The sequence below is a fragment of the Aquarana catesbeiana genome, linkage group LG02 (assembly GCF_042186555.1).
Source record: "Aquarana catesbeiana isolate 2022-GZ linkage group LG02, ASM4218655v1, whole genome shotgun sequence".
NCBI lineage: Eukaryota > Metazoa > Chordata > Amphibia > Anura > Ranidae > Aquarana > Aquarana catesbeiana.
Window position 1 is genome coordinate 329,986,696 of NC_133325.1, and position 23,194 is coordinate 330,009,889.

At 39.0% G+C, this 23,194-nt stretch overlaps 1 protein-coding gene across 2 annotated transcripts in view; it reads right to left on the minus strand.

Moving 5' to 3' along the window:
• Window positions 1-23,194, minus strand: part of DMD (dystrophin) — a 3,507,873-nt gene that overhangs the window by 813,298 nt on the left and 2,671,381 nt on the right. For both annotated transcript variants that reach the window (XM_073614841.1, XM_073614839.1), the window contains one exon: window positions 16,201-16,469. In XM_073614841.1, coding sequence (XP_073470942.1) covers window positions 16,201-16,469 — 269 coding nt within the window. The remainder of the gene's footprint in view (window positions 1-16,200; window positions 16,470-23,194) is intronic.

Genomic DNA, 23,194 nt, shown 5'->3' on the forward strand with positions numbered 1-23,194 from the left:
CCAGCACTAAAGAAAAACATCACAAATGGCTATATTGCTGTCTACAAGATATATGTTATCAATCTGCAATCTCATCATCTTCTTAGCCATTGATCACCTTATTCCCTCCACTAACAACAAACCCACACAAAACAGTAAAGTGGCCTTATCATGTGGACACAAAAATAGGAACCATGCTGCTTGGAAAAAAAGCTGTTTAATACTTACTTGCTGTCTGAAGATTCTTTTGCATCTAATGCCCGCACACACGGTCAGATTTTCCGACAGAAAATGTTTGATGGGAGCTTGTTGTCTGAAATTCCGACCGTGTGTAGGCTCCATAGGACATTTTCCATCGGAATTTACGTGACACAAAATTTGAGATCTGGATCTCAAATTTTACGACAACAAAATCCTTTGTCGTAAATTCTGATTGTATGTACACAATTCCGATACACAAAGTTCCACGCATGCTCGGAATCAAGCAGAAGAGCAGAACTGGCTATTGAACTTCATTTTTCTCAGCTTGTCGTACGTGTTGTACGTCACCGCGTTCTTGACGTTCGGAATTTCCGACATGATTTGTGTGACTGTGTATATGCAAGACAAGTTTGAGCCAACATCCGTCAGAAAAAAACATGGATTTTGTTGTTGGAATGTCTGATTGTGTGTACGAGCATTACACTTCCAGAGGTCTTAGATGCCTGCCCCCTCTTCTGTGCTTCCTCCTGCCAACACTTATGTCACTACAGGACAATAAAGCTGAATTCAGGGAATTCAGATCTTTTGTAAAAAGTGCAGGCACAATATGAGTCAAGTCCAAGGAGGCGCATAACGTCTCCTGGTCTTCTCTGCATATGACACAAGTCTATGTATATAAAAGCAGCCATTAAATAAAATAGAAATATACACGTAAGGAAAAAAAAGCCCTTAGTCCATATAGACTAAGTTCCAATACTCAAAGCAGCACTCCAATCAAATAAATGAAGTATGACCAGCATTCACATGTAAAAACATATGAGAAATCGGTAGTATGTTCATAGGTGATGAGACAGTTCAATTGATAGGTGAAAGATTCTACTTAATGATTGATAGGCATATACCATCAATTGCATCCACTACGTTGAAAGTATCTGGCTGTTCCTTTCTGGTAGTGACACGCACACGTCACTTCCGGTCACTGTAAGGCCATGCTTTGAAGCATTTCATTATCACGACTTCAACAGAGAGAAGTCAAGATGACAAAACGCATCAGAGCATGACCTTATGGCGACCGGAAGTGACGTGTGTGTGTCACTACCAGGAAGGAACAGCCAGATACTTTCAACAAAGAGGATACGGTGGATGGTATATGCCTATCAATCATTAAGTAGAATCCTTTACCTATCAATTGAATTGTCTCATCACCTATCAACGTACTATCGGTTTCTCATATGTTTTTACATGTGAATGCTGGTCATACTTCATTTATTTGATTGGAGCACTGCTTTGAGTATTGGAACTTTGTCTATATGGTCTTCTCTATTATTTACATCTGACAGTTTTATTGCACTCACGGAAGATAGCCATTGCTGTATTCCTGGGAGCCCAACACTAATGCTTCAGGTCTAAGCATCTAAGCATTAGAGTTGATGCAGCTGCTATGCCTGCCCTTCCCCTCCTCCTGCTCAATCACAGAAGCCTTTGTATTATGCAAAATAATTCTCTGAATGGGCAGCAGAGGGGAGGGGTGGGCAAGGCTGCTGTGTGTGCCTCTCTCTCCTCTCTCAAAGCTAACCCCTAATGTCAGCTTTACTCATATATATGGCAGCATGGTGTGGGCTAACATTGCCACACATATGTGTACAGCTGGAGTTCTTGGGAGGATGCTCACTCGGCACCCCCAGCATAGTAACCAAGCTGTCACAGACGGCTCCCAGTCACTGCTTATTATTGGTAGTCAGTAGAATGGGCTTCTGTTCACATGGTCACTGTGACAGCCAATGTAACATCTCCGGCAGTATAAACTTTTCAGGTGCTGGTTTCCGCCAGCTGGAAATAGTAACCGTAATTTTAAGAGTTGCTTTTCATATTTTTAATTATTACTTGGTAATCTTACTAATAATATCTTTGTTCAGGCATATTCTGTTATGAGGTAATGGCTTTCTCCTAATTGTGCTCCCTTATTAAAAAAAAAAAAGAAAAACAGGGCAGAAGCGGGTCCTATGGCATGAAAAATTAACTTGTTCAATGCATCACATTTTCCCCCTTGCCATGCCCAAACCTACTTTTGTTGGCAATGTGGTGATTGCTATATCCAAACTCAGACCACTGCAGGATCCTTGCCATGTCTCACAAATAAAGTATATCAAGAAGTTTGAAACAACCACCAATCACATTCAAAGTTGCCTTGGAAGTTGACTGTGATTGGTGATAAAGGAAGCCAGGAGAGAGAAGGTTAACACAGGCTTCCAGAAGTACCCCTGCAAGGTGTTATTTTTATTCCTAGAGAGGGTCACAATAAACTCACTTTAGGGTGAGCTGAGCTTTCTAGCTTTAACATAGCTGCAGTGTTTGCCAAATATGATTAGTAGCTGCTTTCATGACCGCTTTCATTGGTTAACTAAACTTGCACTTCAACTGTAAGCACTTTGTCTATGAATAATTTATTTATTATTATTATTTATTACAGGTACTTACAGTATCTCACAAAAGTGAGCACACCCCTCACATTTTTGTAAATATTTTATTATATCTTTTCATGTGTCACTGAAGAAACTACACTTTGCTACAATGTAAAGTAGTGAGTGCACAGCTTGTATAACAGTGTAAATTTGCTCTCCCCTCAAAATAACTCAACACACAGACTGAGCAATTCTAAATATGAGATGGCCACATGTATATTCCCTATGTGCAAAGAACAGTCCTGGAGTTGAACGACAGCGGGTCATCCGTTTAGATGATCGAATGTCTTTTCCTCAAAATAAACATGAGGGGGTTTCATGCATCATGTGATGACCTTCAAGGAGAAGGCACCCGGAATCTAATTGGCCAGTGATGTAAAAAATGCAGAATCAGGTAAAAAAAGGGCAATACAACAAGGTCCCATAATTAGGAATTCATCCCATAGATGGCTTATAACCCTGCAGACTACAGTAAGGTTTGATGGCTTCAAAGTATTCTGTGGCCCTATCATACATACCCTCATTTAAATTTCCCATCTAGGCGGAATCTTTTTGCATATTTATATATACCAATAACTTGATACATCCCTCGGGGGCCATTCACAGGAAACCTGTACAGCTTTGTGAACTTATATGGCCATGCCATAATACCAACTCCAATTTTTACGCGATACAGCTGGCATTTTTCCTGTGGGAGTGGGGTTGTTTTGTCCAACTGTCTTTTCTAGTGCTGTGTACGTGTTGTGTTTCTTTGTTTTTCTGTGTCTGTATACACTTAGTTCTTCCCGGGTCATCCCTCCTATGGATGGGACCAGTGGAATATAGTATATGGAGTTGTGTTGCATTTTTACTAATAATACTGTGTAATGAATTGTATCAATATTAGTATTATCAATAAACTTTGTACTCTATTTGGAACCAAGCGGTTTAGACTTTCTGCTGCAAAAGTAGCCATCTGTCTGAATCCCGGTAGTAATACTGGGTTCTTTCTATATGCTAGTCCAACATGTACTGTGGCATATGAAGCAGAGCATGATCCCCTCCCTTTGGAACCTGGGCCACAGGGCAGTATTCCAACATGATAATGACCCCAAACACACCTCCAAGACAACCACTGCCTTGCAAAAGAAGCTAAGGGTAAAGGTGATGGACTGGCGAAGCATGTCTCCAGACCTAAACCCTATTGAGCTCTGTGGGGCATCCTCAAACGAAAGCTGGAGGAGTGCAAGGTCTCTAACATCCCCCAGCTCTGTGATGTCATCATGGAGGAGTGGAAGAGGACACCTGTGGCAATCTGTAAAGCTCTGGTGAAATCCATGCCCAAGAGGGTTAAGGCAATGCTGGAAAATAATGGTTGCCACACAAAATGATGACACTTTGGGCCCAATTTGGACATTTTCATTTAGGGGTGTACTCACTTTTGTTGCCAGCGGTTCAGATATTAACCGCTTGCCGACCAGCGCACGCCGATTTACGTCGGCAGAATGGCACTGGTAGGTAAAAAGGCGTACAAGTACGTCCCCTTTATGAAGCGGTGTCGCGGGCGCGTGTCGCCAGGTCTTCGTCACCGTGACTGCGGGTCCCATGGACTCGATGTCAACTGGGTGCCCGTGATCATGTCACGGAGAGGAAGAATGGGGAGATGCTTTTGTAAACAAAGCATTTCCCCGTTCTGCCTAGTGACAGGACAGAGATCACTGCTCTCTGTCATCGAGAGCAGTGATCACTGTCCTGTGTGTTGAAGCCCAGCCCCCTCACAGTTAGAATCACTCCCTAGGATACACACTTACCCTTCACCGCCCCCTAGTGGTTAAGCCCTTCCCTGCCAGTGTCATTTACACAGTAATCAATGCATTTTAATAGCACTGATCACTGTATAAATGACAATGGTCCCAAAATAGTGTAAAAAATAAGTGATGTGTCTGCCATAATGTCGCAGTCTCGATAAAAATCACAGATCGCTGCCATTACTAATAAAGAAATTAAAAATAAAAATGCCATAAAACTATCCTTTATTTTGTAGATGCTATAAATTTTGGGCAAACCAATCAATATATGCTTATTGCAATTTTTTTTTACCAAAAATATGTAGAAGAATGCATATCGGCCTAAACCGAGGAAAAAAATTGTTTTTTTTATATATTTTTGGGGGATATTTATTATAGCAAAAGTAAAAAATATTGCGTTTTATTCAAAGTTGTCACTCTTTTTTTGTTTATAGCACAAAAAATAAAAACTGATCAAATACCACCAAAAAAAAGCTCTATTTGTGGGGAAAAAAAAAACGTCAATTTTGTTTGGGTACAACGTCGCACGGGCGCGCAATTGTCAGTTAAAGCGACGCAGTGCCGAAGTGCAAAAAGTGCTCTGGTCAGGAAGGGGGTAAAATCTTTCAGGGCTGAAGCGGTTAATGGCTTCGTGTTGAGTTATTTTGAGGGGACGGCAAATTTACACTGTTATACAAGCTGTACACTCACTGCTTTACACTGTAGCAAAGCGTCATTTCTTCAGTGTTGTCACATGAAAAGATATAATAAAATATTTACAAAAATGTGAGGGGAGTACTCACTTTCGTGAGACACTGTATACAGCACCATCAATTTATACAGTACTTTACATATACATTCAGATCAGTCCCTGCCCTCAAGGAGCTTACAACCTAAGGTCCCTAACACACAGTCATACATACTAGGGCCAAGTTAAACAGGATCAGATTAACCTATCAGCATGTCTTTAGAAAGTGTGGGAGGAAACCGGAGTACCCAGAGGAAACCCACGCAGGCACAGGGAGAACATGTAAATTCTAGGCAGATGGTGTCATGGTCAGGATTTGAACCAGTGACCCTTTTTGCTGCTAGGTGAAAGTGCTACCCACTACAGCACTGTGCTGCCCATAACAGTATATGTAACAGTAAATGTATTATGCCAGTGTGGACAAACTGTCATATCTACTCTGAATATATGTCCTGAAGAATAAGCTCTTACAGAAGCTACTTACAAGCTACAGTGAACAAGCAGAAACCATTTATACTGAGCAGACACACCTTCACAGAGAAGATAGGGAATTCCCAAAGGTCTTTCTATCTTTCTATTTTATCTTCTGAAAATAGGTTTCGGTGTGTTCAGAATTCAGTAGAGAGCTCACACAACTTCTGCTATTTTTTAGCTATTTTTTACATACTCTTTAAACATTAAATACAGGAAAATACATTTTCCACCCATCTTACATTTCCCCTATCCACTGCAAGCAAATATACTTTCTTTAAAAAGGTAATTGAGGTCTTACAGGTATCAGATGAATAATAACAATGTGCAGATGTAGGGATGAGTTTTAACTCTAATTCAACAAACTGTCAAAAAAGACATTCTGCACAGCTGATGCCTTAGGGGCCACGTAACATATACTGAAAATGTTATTAAAGGGCACTGCAATATGTACAGTATGTATAAAGTCATTGAACATAACCGCTGTGACAGTGTTAGGCTATTTTCATATCCATATAGCGATATTACTTACGTTTGAAAAATATTAACCATTTCCCACTTGCAATTACTTGCACTTACTCCCTATAAATTGGGTGAGATGTGACTGCTGGACATATTATCTTTCCAATTTGACAATAGCACAGCTAATCGCTATTTTCCTTTAAATCCATGCATTGGGAATGGTCTGAAAGTGGCCATAGGCATGTGGATTGTCACCTGATCTGGCTGCATTTGGCCAGATAGGTAACAATGATGTCACTTTTTTGTGACTCTAAAAATATCAAATAGTACATATGGGATTACAAAGGCGGTAGGTTAAAAACCTACCACTGTAGAACAGGGAATTTCCCACTGAGTCTCCTCCAGTGGTGGACACAGAGGAGCTCATGGCTGGAGGTCTCACTACAGACTAGAAGATGCTTAAAACTGCGGAGACAGATAGTTCCATATGAGCTGTGCTTTGCTTTCTAGAACTGAGGCTGCTGGGACTTGTAGTTCTGTATTGCCACTGGCACTCCCCTTTTCTCTATGTTGTAGACATTTTTTCTACGGGATTCAATTGCTGCCATAAGCTTTGGAGATCCAAGATTTCGGCCAGGCCTCCAGGATCTTCCCTTCTGCTTGCTTTGCCCTAGAGTATCTTCCCAGTGCCATGTGACCCTGCTGCGATTTGCCCTGCTACCTGGTGAACCTGAATCTGTGACAAGGTCACTCCAGACCTCAGTTTTTTCCTGGACCCAGCATCTTCCTCAAGCAGGACTCTTGCTCTTTTCTGCTCTTTGCCCTCTGACCCTTGTGCTTCCCTGCTGCCTGGATGCACTCCAAGCTGTGGCTATATGCACAGAACCTGCCCTTTCTGCTTCTCTGGATCCAAGAGTCTTTGGTGCCCACTTTGACCCTTCACATTCTGCTGGACCCTTCACAATCATCAGAAGCCATCAGTGTGTGTAGTCATCTCCAATGCCCTGTGATCCCTGCCCAGTGCTCTGTGTCTTGGATTGCTGCCATGTAAACAGCATTCCCTTTATCCTGTGCTTACTGTCCTGCCTCCATACTATGTATACCTTGTTCTCCCTGGATTGCCCCTTGTGCCTCTGAACTTGCTGTTTTTTGTATCATGTTGCCATTCAGGACTTACCCTGTGGACTATTTCTCCATGCTGTGCATATTGTTGCCTCATAGATTATTTCTCCATTCTGTGCCATACTAGTACCCTGTGAAGTATTTCTCCTTGCTGTGCCCTACTGCTGCCCCCTCCTGTATATCCAAGTTCCCCATTGGATTCTGTGGTATTTGCCTCAGTGTGTTTTCTCTCTGCGCTGCTAGTTCATTGCACATGGTATCAAATACATGAACAAAATGAATCTAATTGGTCTTTAAACTGCAACACAATGAAAATTAATCTATAGAATCAGACCAAGGAATTAAAATAACTGTATAAATTGTAAAATATCTATTGTTAACTTATTACAGTTCTGTGTAGGCAAAACGCAAGTTTTAGGTTTAATTTTCCACCTTGATGTTTTCCTGATGTAAAAGGAAATTGGAATTCTACCTAATTTAGCTTTTACCAATCATGAAGAGGCCAACAGAATTTAATAAAGAACTTATAAATAGAAGTGGGACAGCTTAATTCATATTGATTGTAGACTTTGATGCAGACAGCAGGAGTGCAGATAAAAACTAAAAAAAAGTTCTTATATAGACTTCAAAGCATGCTAAGCAGTTGTCTGCAGCAATTATATTCTGATAGTTTCTACAAAGCCTGAATCACTGTGGGAATGAACAGTAGACAAGCCTCTATTTATGCAAGCAGATGTTTCCTCCAATGTGCAAAGAGGTAAGCCTTCTTACCGCCATTGATGTTCTTAATATGCAGCCATCTGTATAGGTAGATACACTTTTCTTTTTAGAAATAGTTTTCAATACCACACACACTGTTATGTTTTATTAACCACTTGCCGACCGCTGCACGCCAATATACGTCTGCACAATGGCAGCGGTGAGCAAATGGGCATACCTGTACGTCCCCTTTAACCTCCCTGGTGGTATGATTATTTCAGATTTTAGGTGCTGAAAACGGTACCATTATTTTGCACAGAAATTTGGTGTTTTATATTGTAGGCCTGTAATTCTTAGGAATAACTCACTTAAATCTGTTCAAACAAGAGTCTAGTAGACATCCCAGGTATGATAAAGTTTGAAAAACGAAATAAAAAATTATAATATAATAAATAACTATAAATAATTATAACAAATAATAATATAATAATAATAAAAATTATTCAATAATGTAATCAAATCAAAAACACTGAAATTTGCTCAGTTGCAGAATTGTCGCTTTCATTACTTTTAGTGTTTGGTGACAGATTTCCCCACAAATCACTATCACTCAATTCTGCGAGTGATTCTAATTTATTATCGCTGTTTTCTAGCTGGTCTAAAGCCACTTTTGATGTAAAGGGACAGTTTTGCTATGGACAATCTCCAGTTTCCAGGCAGAAAGAACAGTTTTTATAATATAAAACTGCATGCAGGACACTGGGCAGACCACTAGGGACAAAGGGGATGTGAAATTATTTGATACAGTACTGTAATCTGTAAGATTACAGTATACTGTATCTATACTGTGTGTTTTACTGTTTGAATTTGCCGCCGAACTCCATCCCCGTGCTTCGCAACGCTCGCAGGGAACGGAGCTCGGCACTGTGAGTCGAGTGAGACACGGCGGCTCACCGATCACAGCAGGGAGACATCGCAGGATCCAGTGGACAAGGTAAGTAAACTTTTCCTGGATCCTGCGATGCGATCCTGAGTCTGGCTCGGGGATACCGCTTTTGGTATTGAAAATCCACCCCGAGCCAGACTCGGGAATACCGCCAGGGGGGTTAATTGGCAGGGTTAGTGGGCACACGCGCGCCCGCCGCCTACAGTGCGACCTTGCCCACAAAACACGCGGACTCGATGTCCGCCGGTCTCCCGGCGATCGTGTTGTGGAGCCGCAGAACAGGGAAACAAGGCATTTCCCCGTTCTGTCTTGTGACATGACAACGATCACTGCTCCCTGTGTCAAAAGTGTCCAATGTGTCCGATGTGTAAAATTCGCAGATCGCCGCCATTACTAATAAAAAAAATTAATAATAAAAATTCCATAAAACTATCCCCTATTTTGTAGACACTATAACTTTTGCGCAAACCAATCAATATATGCTTATTGCGATTTTTTAAACAAAAATATGTAGGAGAATACATGTCAGCCTAAACTGAGGAAAAAAAATGTTTTTTTAGATATTTTTGGGGGATATTTATTATAGCAAAAAGTAAAAAATATTGCTTTTTTCCAAAATTGTCGCTCTATTTCTGTTTATAGCGCAAAAAATAAAAATCACAGAAGTGATTAAATACAACCAAAAGAAAGCTCTATTTGTGGGAAAAAAAGGACATCAATTTTGTTTGGGTGCAACGTAACATTACCGCTCAATTGTCAGTTAAAGCGACGCAGTGCCGAATCGCAAAAAGTGCTCTGGTTAGGAAGGGGGTAAAATCTTCCGGGGCTGAAGCGGTTAAATAGGATAGTTTTTATTTCAAATAAGAATGCTAGAGGTCATAGAACATACAAAAATAAATAATTATGTTCTTTTTTTTCTGTAACTTATGTAATGTGAGCACATACTAATAAATAAAAGGAAATGATAGTTATAATAGGAGCTCCTTATTGAATGGGGCCATGACAGTTGAACTCTGTCCCTAGTCAGGTCTTGGTCTTTTATTTATAGTGTATGCATATCTGTAACCAGGGAATAACTGGGAGCCACAACCAACAAACCATTTTATGGTAGGGGAAGATTTCTGTGAAATTAAGAACCTGTACCATGTACGGTCACCTTGTTTAAATGACAAGCAGGTGCTAGAAAAATTCAGATTGAGCTTTTGCCCACTTGGCCAGTACTAATAAGATATGTCGGGCTGTCACCAGCCCGACATATCTTATTAGTACTGGCCAAGTGGGCAAAAGCCTTCTACCCCCCAGTCCAGTCATCCCCTATAACAGCATTATGGACAATAACATATATAACAGATATTTTACAGCTGACAGCAAACAGAGCCTATAACTCAAGGAACTCTAATGTGACCCTTCAGATATCTTTTTTTTTTTTCTTTTTTTTTTTACAGGACTAGATTACTTATTCGGGGTATATAAATGATTGTTACACTTTCTTCATTTAAAAAAAGTAAAAACAAATATTTACACTACAGAAAATATAACATTGTCCTTGCCAGTTATTATGTTAGCTAAAAGTGTCACACTGCAGATGCTACAATCAAAGCTCAGTACTGCATTTATGACTATGACACCTATTTACCCCATGTAATTTAATATGTTTATTGGAGAACTCATATGAGATATACTTTACTCAACGTCGAGTTCTTTAGGCTGGTTGAGGGAATTCTGCTGTTCTTTCTGGCATATGCCCCTGGATAATCGTTACTATGTAATTCCAGCTAGGCCTTGGCCTTGAATATATTGAAGCTTTTCATCTCTTTAACATTGTGTGCGTAGGGACTCTTAAAAAACAGGAAAACTGAGTTGTTTGCAAGTATTAGTTAACTAAAAGGTATATACCATTTCTATCTTACTATTAGAAATATGTAATTTTCAATCTGGTTTCTTTGGGTCCTCGGACATTTTTTTTGATTCTCCTAATTTTAATAATTTGAGTTTGACAGTGGCTTGTATATTCTGAAAAATATGGTTTTGATAAACTGGGGTTGAAAGAAAGCAGCTTTTAAGCTTACTGTAGCAGTGCTGGAGATTTCCCTTCCCCCTTTGATGTTGAGGAAAGAGGCACTTTACTTTGGTATTTGGGTAGGCTTAAAGCATCCCATTACTACTTTATTATGTCCACCATTAAGAATGCATCTCATATATTACTATCTGCATGCTGTATATTACTTATAAAGAGGTCCTTATACCCTGCCCTAAACTACACTTAATTCCCTATTAGGTTATTGACACCAAAGGAAGTGAGAAATTAAAGCGGAGTCTCTACTGGGCTCCTATACATTGGAAATAAGGTTGCCTGCTAGTGACCTGATAATATGTTAGAAGAAGCTCTAGGACAATGTTCCCAAACTTATCTGATGTTGACCCTGAGGGTCAATGGGACTAACCAAAGGTTCAATAAAATGGCTGGGGTCAACAGGGGTCAGTAAATGTCTGGAGGTAAATAGGTGTTCAATAAATTATGAATTTTGATAGGGGTCAGTATCTATAAAGCTCCATGCCAGTCACTGGTCCTAAAGGTGAGGTGGCTTGTGGTGAAACAGTGTTACTCAGGGATGGATGGTTAGTTGCCAGTAAGAGCAGCCTTGCTTTGTCTCTGTCAGCTGTGTTTTGTTTCTGGTTTATCAGTGTGTTTTGCACTGTTTATCTATAACCTTACCCCCTTCCCCTTGTGGGAAGGATATACATATATGTTCACTTCCAGTACTAAGCATACTTTTCCACTTTAAACTCATTTGGAGAGCCAGTGAGTACAGCCACCTCAAAATTGATTGGAGAGTGAGTACATCCATAGCAATGATAGTTGATCCAAAGAACTGATTACTGATTACTGTGTATTTACTAAAAAAAACAGCAGTGTAATAGCCATAATGGAAGTTGCTGATATCAAGAGGAAATGTTGACAGTATTCAAAAAATGTTTAACATTTGTTCTATTTATTACTCATAGTACTATTATTTAAAGTAACATATCTTAAAATTATTTTCATAAAATAAATGTTTGGGGTCAATGGACAATATGAAACATAATGACGGGGAAAACATTGAGGAGCTGAAGCGTTTGTGGATCCCTGCTCTAGGCAAATCCATGATTTGTGGTGCTTAAATGCTTGCCATAGATTTTGACTTGATAAGCAAAAGGTGAGCAATAACTTTTTTTGCATTTTGGCTATCCCATTTTAGCCTTAAAATCCAAATACACAACATGTTTAGCTGCAGTGAATTTAGCTTCTCTGCTAAAATATGGCTGTTTTCACTGGGGGGGGTTACAGAAGTTTTTAGCTTCCCACTCATACTTTTAGACGTAACAGACCTTTTGAAGAAAAAAAAACAAAAAAAACAAAAAAAAACCCAAATTGCCAGTTTGCAAGTCATTCCCTGGTGTAGAGCGTGTTGCTTTAATTAATGACAATGCTGATACATGTAAATAGCCCTGGAGAATGAACTCTTTCACGCAGCAATGGAAATAACTGCATACAGAAGCACTCTTTGCATTGTGGGTATGTAAGCAAGTTCACAGATGAAGAGCCATGAACACAACTTTTGCCTTCAGGAGGAGAAACTGCTGTTCATTTCATTTTCATTATTAGTTAAGATTTTATGCAGCTATTAGCTATAACCTTCAAATTGTTGTCTCCTAGAAATAAGTGTCCATATGTGAATCTATGTTAATAAATGCAATTGCTGGTTTCTTAGTTACATCTTCTCTGGCCAATGTGCCTAATCAATTTCTTTAGATGATTCTAATTCTGAGCCAGTGAGCTGAGAAAACACAAGCTGCATAGTATAGTTTCATACATCAGCAAATCCTCTACAAATCATAATCACTGCAAAAATCCCCGTTCCTGTAATATGCTATACACTAAGTTTTCTGAAACAGAAGATCATTTTATAACATTATAAATTTTAACTTATTCTATCCTGATAAATGGGAGACAAGAAAATTGCTGATTGTTTTGTATTATTAAAGTGCAAAGACCCCATCCACCAATCACAACTGTTTTTCTGATGAGAGGATTCTATTTATCATCAGTGTCATTTTTCAGCAAAGTTTGGCAAAGTTAAGTTAAAGTGGATGTAAACCCAATTCATGAAATTTGAGTTGAGCACATATATCTGCAGTGTTTTGTCTCTTTTCAAAGCACTATGTCCCGTAGCTGTCTCCTGCTCCGTTCTCTTGTTATCAGCCTCATAACTCCTGACAGGTTCTCTGTCAAATATGATGAAAGCAGACGGAGTTTTGTGTTGGGGACGATGCTATAAATAGATTAGCAGAGCCCTGAACTATTCAAAGATCAGCTCTGAAAGTCTCTACCTATGAGGAGAGGGGGTGTGTGCCTTTCCTCCAATCAGCTGTCTTGGCTGTATGCCCAGGCTTCACTACAGTGTTAACCAGGAAGAGAAAATCTCCTAACACGATGTGCACTTTCTAAACAGTATATAAAGAAGAAGAAGAAGAAGACAGCAGATATACATAGAAAACTTATGTAGGGAGATTTGTTTCATCCCTGTGTATCATCTGAGGCTATTCACTTCACTGGGTATATGTGAGGGTTTCACTTTAAAATAAGAACAAATTATAGCCCCCTTCAACATCCATGCAGTCTGATGCAGCGCTCTTATTCACCACAACACACTTAGAACAGCACCTGCAACTTTTGACCAACACAGAGCATCACAATGCACAGTAATGCATTACCATGCATTGTGATGGGCTGTAAAGTGAAGTCGGTCTAGGGATGAGTAAAAAATATAATGTTAATAAAGGTCCTCTATGCAAGAATCCCCTTTTCCCACCCCACTGTCACTCATCATTACACCGCTTACTAGTAGTCAGCCTTTCAGTAGAAAATATTGTATAGTGACAGGACTTTTGCATTATTTAAAGCATTTGCCAGGACAAACAACAAACAAACAAGAATATATATCTACAACACACGTCCCTATTTTTTCACCTAGCATATGTCAAACTTCCTATTTGGATACCTTTTCTGCTCTGAAATTTCAGTCAGCATTATCAGCCCTCCTTGCTGTACCAAAGAAACCCTGCCCAGCATCCACCCCTCTCTGTCTCACTCTACATGCATACATTGGTTTCTTAGCTAGCAAAGCATGCAGTGACTCCCAATAGCCTGCACACAGTCTGTGTATAGGGAACAGACTCTTGGGAGATGTAGCTCTGGCCTGTAAATACAGAACTGAGCCTCCAGCAGCTGCTTCTACATGAATTTTAGAAGCCTATGTGATGCTTATTTCTTTTAGTCCTGGCCTGGGGTTAAGCAGAGCAGGACTGAGCTCAGCATTTTTATAAATAAAACAAGCTTCTTGCTGCCTGCTAAACTCACAAGTGGTCTCAATGGAACAGTGACTAAAGTGTTTTATAACAGTAATATCCTTGGTGTGAAAGCTTACTAAATGTGGTGGATGTGGTCTGTTCAATTCAACATGAGAGTGTGATCCGTGTACGGGTGGACATTACTTACTTCTAAGCTGCCTGTAGATAATCATTAAAGAATGCACTTACACTCGTCAGTTCCCTGGGGTGCCTAAATTACAGGTTGCAGCTCCTGAGGAAAACCTGAACACTGTCAACTGTCACCCATACTGACAGTTGCAGGCAACATGGAGATCAAAGATAACAATGCAGCCTGGGGCAGAGTTAACTCATGCAGGGATAACTATATTAGCCACAGTTATAGGCTTTAAGGCATTCATATGAAAAGTATAATTGTTACATGACACAAATCATTTTATCCCAATGCAAAAAAACAAAATGTGAAAATAATCACATCTCATTACATCACATAATATTGTTTGTGTGGTTTGGGAAACTTTGCCCAACTTGTTGTCCTCTGCTTATATGCTGAAATACACTGATGATGAATGCTATAGCCAAATACAAAATCATTATGTGTGCACTTGCATTAAAAAAAGGATGTTCCGAGGGTCCTGATCCTGGCCACAGGAATTGTTTCTTCTATCTGTATAACAGAGTCATATAGAAAGCAGTGTTTAATGGAGCACTGTAAATCTAAGAATTTTATGTCTAAGCCAAAGCTGGAAAATTACACACATTTTACATCCAACTGGAACAGAAGCCAGTTACTTAGTGACTATGGGGAAACCCATGTACAGATAGGGAGAGGAAATAAATTCCAAATAGTGAAAGTCATCTTAAACCCCCTATCTGCTGAGTGCACACATATACGGCCTCACTGAAGTGGGTCTTTATCCATGGGGCCTGTGTTTGTGCGGGGAGCGTGCTGCTCAGCACCGGATCGTGTACTAATGATCAGGAACTGGTTGGCCCAGTTCTCGATCACCTGATCACTGTGATAGGCTCTGATTGACTATCACAGTAGTCAGTTACTGTACAGCACCCCTGTGTTTTTCTCTCCTCCTGGAGAAAAATGTAAACAAGAAAGTGTTGCATTGTAGCTGTTGAATTTCTTGCTAAGCAATACTTCCAAATTAAAGCCTCGTTTGTTCCACCAAAAAGCAATACAAGTATTAATTAAGTAACATACACAATGACTAGTCATTAAAGTGGTACCAAACCTAGGAACCTGCATTCACTATATCTGGTCTCCCACAGTACACAGAACATGGAAATGCAATTATTTTAGTAAATTTAACCTGCAAAATACCTTTTCTCATCAGCAGTATATAACAGTCTTGTGACTTCTATCAATGTTTAGTCAAGCATTGGTTAAAGCTTGTAGGAGGAGTTTTCTGACTGTCCTATCAGACTGCAAGATCCCTGACCCTCTGCCTGGACAGTGCTGATTGGCCCTGTGTTGATCAAATGCATCCTCCCAAGAAAAAAAAAACTCTCTAGCAATACACACCAAACTGAGCATGTGCAGCCTGAACTCCATAGACTGCGTTATTTGGAAATTATCAGGGGACAGTGGAAGGGGGGAGGATCAGAGAAGACAGGATCAAACAGCCTTTTTACACAATGCAGAGGATTAACACCTTAGGTTCCACAGTAAGTATAACAAGCATGCTTAACTGCATATACAGACTCATTTTATTGTTTTGGGTTTAGTAACACTTTAAGCTAATTTTTGCCAAGATAAAAAATGCTCTGGTCCATATGGGATAAAATGGTGTCACAACTAAAGTGGTTAAGCTTTCCTAGTAATGAACAATGAAAAGTAAAGTGTTAGAAATTACAGTTCTGCATTAAAATGACATTTGTGATGGAAAGTCAACAGTTTCCTAATATTTTCAGATATTTTTCATTGCTATTTATATAATATTCGGTAGCAAGCAGAAAACTGACCTTGATTTTTCCTATGTGATCTTGAAGAGAGTCAATCAGCAAATCTCCCACTGGCTGCCAGGATCCTTTCATAGCTTCTGCTTGATGCAGTTTATGGTCCAGTTCATCCATTGCATCCTGGAGTTCCTGCAGTCTTTCAAGTGCATCGTCTAATTTTCTCTGCCACTCCACTGAGCGCACATTCAACCTGTCCCACTCAGTCCTTACATCATCTACCTGCTTCTGCAGGATCCTGCTGACATTCTTGGATGGCTCTTCAGCGTGATGGTCTAGAATTGCAAACAGGGTTCATTAGCAGAAGTATTTTCCTTTTAATTAACACCGCCCTTTTGTGTCCAAATAAAATGTGTGCTCAAATATGCATGTTTGATCTTCCCCATATCACAGAGTAAAAGAAAATGTTTTTTTGCCTAGGTCAAACTAACAGACAGAATAAAACATATAAAAATCATCATATACTAAAAAAAAATTATGTGTATTTCTGAGCACTGCAACCACAGTAAATGCATGCAAATGAATGGAGAAGCACCATCAGACATATTATTATTTTTCTGCATTCAGCTGCCCTGAAATGAACAAATCTACATACACTCTATGTGAGACAATTGTTTCTCTAAATTTTACAGGTTTATTTAAGGGTAAAGTAGCCGCTGAAAAGGAATATTTGAGCCCACTGAGACCTATGCTAAAATATAAACGTATGTTTTTTTACCCTAAACTTATCACATAAATCTATAGTGCAGGAAAACGCAATTTTTTTCTAATGTTTAATTGGGCTTAAAGTTGATTTATAGTGGCAGTACAAAAAAATTGATTCTTTGGTTCATAAAGGTAACAGCAAAATAAATAATAAAAAAGCATGAAAAATCTGCATGCATATAGTACATTTATTAGTTTTACCTAGAGCTTCAGCAGGGTTAAACTGAAAAGTTTTTTCATTAAAAAGTCTGTCATTTGCATGTTACTAGGCAGCACTTTTTTGAGTAAAGTACATGTTCATTTTCAGGGTCTGAATAAGACAAATTAAGGTTTTTGTATGAGACCTTTAGGGACTCCAGCTGAAATTTTGCTTCTGGGCCTGTGACATTTAATTATGTCTGAATATTAGATCTGAAATCTTTCAGTCTGGAAAACAAGTTATAAAAAATAATTTGAGTTTGCAGGGACAGACAAGTGCATCTATATGCAGTGATGTGATCCTTTGGAGAAAGACCAACTGTATTATGTTTTAATGAATAGCACAAAAGACTGTTCAGTCTATGCCAAGCTTGGGGTTAAGGGACTATTAGGAAGGGCAAAACACACAAAAAACATAATTTTTAACAATTGTTCAGATACACTGTTAACTAAAAATAAATATGTTTAATCTAAATATATTCAATCCTATAACATAACATAACATAAAAATGTATTTAAAACAGCAGTGTAAAGATAAGTGAATTTGTACAAAGTGCAATAGCCTATAACAACCATTCAGATGTACATTTATTGCAGTTAGAGCACTAAAGATAAATTCTGAATGTACTGAATGACTATTCTGAATTACGGCCTTTTGTGCATTGGTATCTCTGTTTTTAATATGTAATCCCAGTAATGAAAATTCACTTCTCTACTTTTACTGATTACCTCCCTATGATTAACAGCAGTAGGCAGATTCTTTAGCCAATATCAGGCTATCTGTTGGCTAAGGACACACCCACTGCTGTCAATCACAAGAGGTTTGGACCTGATGGGGAAGTAATGTGGCTCCACCCACCCAGCTTCAAAGCTCCCTACCACTCCACTGTCTGTGTGACAGCTGCAGTCTCAGGAGGTAGCACAGATTGACAGTATTTTAACTCTAGCCTTAGTGCTACTCCATATGTGGTGCATACACCAGATTCATGTAATTGTCTACAACAGGTACATGACTATGGAGTTGATTTACTAACAATGGAGGGTGCAAAATCTGGTGAATCTCTGCATAGAAACCGATCAGCTTCTAGGTTTTATTATCAAAGCTTAATAGAACAAGCCCAAAGCGGAGTTCCACTCGTTTGTAAGTTTATTAAAAGTCAGCGGCTACAAAAAGTGTAGCCACTGACTTTTAATAAACAGACACTCACCTGTCCCACGATCCAGTGATGTGGCCACCCAAAGCCCCGTCATTGCAAGTGAGGACACCTGGCTGTGACAGCTTGCGGCTTCGCAGCTGGGCGCACACTGTGCATACGCGAATTGCTCTGCGCTCTCTTAGTGGCCAGGCAATCTTCTGGGACCTGTGCATGCCCCAGAAGATTGCAGAGAGGGAGGAGGAGAGGAAGAGTCGCCTAGGCAGGGAGGCAAAGAAAGCAGGAAGTGGGACAGGAAGCAACTGTCAAAACTAGGTACCCACTCCCCCCCCCCAAAAAAAAAAAATGACATGCCAAATGTGGCATGTAAGGGAACAAGAAGTGCTTAAAACGGAAGTTACACTTTTGGGTGAAACTCTGCTTGAAGTTAGAAGATGATTGGCTACCATGCACAGCTGCAGCAGATTTTTCACTCTCCAGCTTTAGTAAATCAACCACTATGTCCCCCTCACCGACATTTGTCATGTGGAGGCATGTTGGAATTTCTAAAGAGTGGAGTGTCTTGGACACTCTTTATTAATTCCCCTGAATATATTAGGTTATAACAATTTTTCTGGCAAATGCCATGCTGCCGGATTGTCATTTGAAGGCCATGAATGCATACATAGAATGTCCACATTTCATATTTCCACTCAGTTATCAATAACAACTATTGTTGGTTCAGAATAGACAGCTCTGCTCCCAGATAAATGGAATCCAAACCACAAGCTATTTTTCCTCCTAAAACGTTCAAATCACAAACATAAATGTTGCTTAGGTGTGAAATCTTTACTTTCCCATGTAAAATTAACATTTACCTGTTAAAGCCTATTTTATCATAAATCATTACTTTATCTCATGAAGTGTTATTTTATCACTACCTCAAACAGCTCTTTATGCTGCTCTCCTCCATAAACATTGAAACTCACAGCCTGAAGCTAACATTGTATTAGCAGTGATAACATGTGTGGTATTTCTGTGAATTGACATTTACATTGACGTTATCATAAGAGTTGATAAAATAAAACTGACGGGGTTATAATAGCACTTATAGTGGTGAACTACTACTACTTACAGAGCGGGCTGAATGAAGCATGGTTTGCATCTTTCTGAATTGAGATAGATCTAAAGGTATGAGCTAGATAAGGTGTAGTATCAAGAAAACAACATCCAGACAAGAGAAAAATGGATTTGTGAGCTGAGCTTTAGATGTATTATGATTCTGCCAGTTATAAGTCTGTTTATAAACCAGTAAAAAATGACTGAACATCCATCATATATTAGTAATTAGTATAGTTATCTTCAAGGCTGTGTCATAATTAAAGGTTATAACTATACAGGTCCTTGGCCAAAAAAATAAATAAATATTGCGAAGCACATAAAGAAATGTTTTCTCGGCACTCCAAAAGATTTGTATTTTTCATAATCTAACCTGTAGATTAGCTATAATTTTCTGTTAATAATATTATGCAGATATTTTGACCCCTGTGGAGGTATTGTAACCCTCTATTAAGACCTGCAGCTAATTTTGTTTTACTTTGTTAGTCATAGACCACACACAGATAAAACAGATTGGCATGTTGTTAATTATTGGTTGTGACATAATGGATACATAATGGATGGGTGGTAATCACCATGTGAAACAATTCATATTGCATGAAGACAGAAAGTTTCTGAGCATATGCTAGAAAACATTCAGAGAGCCTGGCATATTGCTGTTAAGCACCTGCCAAGTACTGTGTTGCACATTTATGTTTTTTTTCCAGAAATCACTGGTGTCAACAATTAATTATAGATTGTTGGCAGTATGTGAGCAAAGTAAGCCCTCCTCAACACTGTATAGTATATGACAGGAATGGGAGAACATGCTGTCAAATGCTTGATTCAGTAGCATTGGCTGTGATTTCAGAAGAAGCTAATATCAAAAAGCAGAATATGAGCATGAAACTGAAAAGGCCTACCGGTAACCAAGTAATGTGATAGTCTGCCTCCACTAGCAGACTATCACATTGCTTCTCAACTTTCTAGAACAGTTCGCAAAAGGAAAGTAAATAAATTAAAAGTTGATATGGAAAAGCTACCAGCAATACATTTCTGGGGAAACTGCTGCTTTCTTACAGTATCAACCCTACAACTATGGTTCCATGACCTAGAATGTCAGGGCCATGAAAAAATAAAATAGAGAAGTGGCCCTATGGGATTGCCACCCCTTTGTTTTATAAATACATTTTACTCTTAATAGAGGGCTTTGATGATTGTTAAGTACATTTCTCTCTATGGCTGCTTTGCTGGTTCTTTCTGTTTTGTGTTTCAAGTTGCCTGCTGTTGCTAGGAAGATTTACCTCAGCTGTTGAGCACTGGATTGGTGACAAATCTTTTGGCGGGAAATATCTAGCCAATGAGTGTAACCTTTTACTTGTATCCTTTCCTGTCACTGAGCGGAGTCAGCATTTACCTCAGGTCTGTCAGCTGGACTCACCTCTGAATTCTCCTCAGCCTTCCTTTTAGATCTTTTGACCTGCTCTCCCACCCTCCCTACCCTTTGCTATTTCCCCTTGTCGCGGTCCACGTTTAAGTGGGTAATGTCACCTTGGTACGCTGTTACTTGGTTGGTATAGGACAGTGATGGCAAACCTCTGCACCCCAGATGTTTTGGAACCACATTTCCCATGATGCTCAACTATACTGCAGAGTGAATGATCATCATGGGAAATGTAGTTCCAAAACATCTGGGGTGCCAAGGTTTGCCATCACTTTTATAGGATATTGCTGCTTGAGTCTTCGTGACTAAGCATGTTGGTGTATTATTGGTTAACAACAGTTCTGTTTGATATTGAAGGTCCATCTTTTTGGGTAATGTCGCCCACTTTGTAGGTGAACAGTGGTTGTTACACTGTAATTTTGTTGGTATAAGATATTGCTGCTTGAGTCTTAGTGACTAAGCATGTTGGTCTGTTAATGGTTAACAGCGGTTCCGTTTGGTATTAAAGGTTAAAGTTCATTCCATAAATAAAATTGTTTTAAACCCAATAAAGGGGCCGTGGCTTCAACTTTTCCACAATCCTTGTGTGTTTATTTTATTATTTAGGTATGTTCTTATGTTATGATGGGTGTTAATGAGGTGCACAATCCCACATACTTTTCTTTTATATGTTGTTTAATAATTAGAAAAAAAGAACAAAACTGAAATATTATTAAGCAAAATATTTAAATTAGACTTATTACAGTTGGAGCACTTTAAAAATAAAAACAGGTTCAACTATTTCAACACCTATCTATAGAGAGCATGATACCTTTCTCATAGACAGTTAAAATGAATTACACATAAACTGTTTTGTTTTTGATGGATCAATTCTTATTTTGGCCTTTCCTTATCAAAATATAAATGGTTTACCCAAAACTGATGGAACTGGGAAGGGGAAATTAAATTGGTTCTAAAGGCTGGAAGTTTTTTACCTTCACGCATTATGCAAGAAGGTAAAAAACCTACTGTGTGCAGTGGCCCTCCCAGCCCCCCCCCCCCAATCCTTACCTGAGCTCCCTCCAATCCAGCAATGTTCACAATAACCTCGGCTATCCCGGGATTCTCCCTCCTCACTGGCTGAGACAGAAAAGGGAGCCCATTGGCTTCCACTTCTGTCAATCAAAGCCAGTGGGCCAATGAGGAGACAGTGGAGGGTGGGGCCGTGGCTTTATGTGCGTTATGGACTAATAGAGCAGTCGCCCGGAAGCGAGCATGCAGCAGTGCCCCCAGGGCAAGCAGCTTTCTCTGGGGCACTGTTTGAGGGGGAGGAGCCAGTAACAATGGCGGGGGGACCTGAAAAGAAGAGGATCGGAACTGCTCTGTGCAAAACCACAGCACAGAGCAGGTAAGAATAACATATTTGTCATTAAAAAAAAAAAATTAAGAATCAATACCACTTTAAATGGAAATAGAGAGGGAATGGAAAAATAATTAAAAGTGAAGTATAATAGGTTAGTAGCTTACATCTAAGATTTTAATAGCCATACTCTTCACAGATATAAATGAATGTGCCATGTACAGTATGTGAAGTGAACTTAAAGCTGTATTGAACCCAAAAGCAAACATTTATTATATTACAGCTTACCAATTCTTATATGTGATGGTTGCATTAGTTTTCTTTTTGTTTTCTTTATTTTTTCTATATTCACCTGTGATTTGGAGTGAGTCTGTTGTTTTTTCGAAAAACAAGCTCCAGATCTATCACATACAGGGATGAGTCAAACCATTTATCACTCACAGGGGTGCTTACAATGATCAGTTTTTATATATTTATATATCCCAAAAGAAAAAGCTGTTTTCTGTAACTGCTTATAAAGTATTATCCAGAGTTCAGCTTAAATTTGCTAGTGTATATAAATCTGCTAGTACATCTACCCCCCCCCCCCATAAGACTAACAATGCTGCTGTCCAAATGTGTCCCCTGTTCTCCTACATCTAGAGTGGGGGCACTCTAATACAGGAGGTGTGTTGCTGGCCAGATCACCAGGTGAAAACAGAGGGAAAGAGCAAAAAAAAAAAAAGAAAACAAATGCAGTCAACACATCTACTAATTGGTGAGCTGCAATACAGTATATAGTTTTTTTTGTTTTGGGTTTAATACTGCTTCAATGTGTGAAAACATTTATGCTATGTATTCATTTAATGATACTTAAAGGTCCGACCCACCAAAAAGTGATATTATATATATATATCTATCTATATCTATATCTATATCTATATATATATATATATATATATAGATATAGATATAGATAGATATATATCTATCTATATCTATATATCTATATCTATATATATCTATATATATCTATAGATATATAGATATAGATATATATCTATATCTATAGATATATATCTATATCTATATATTTGAAGTTTG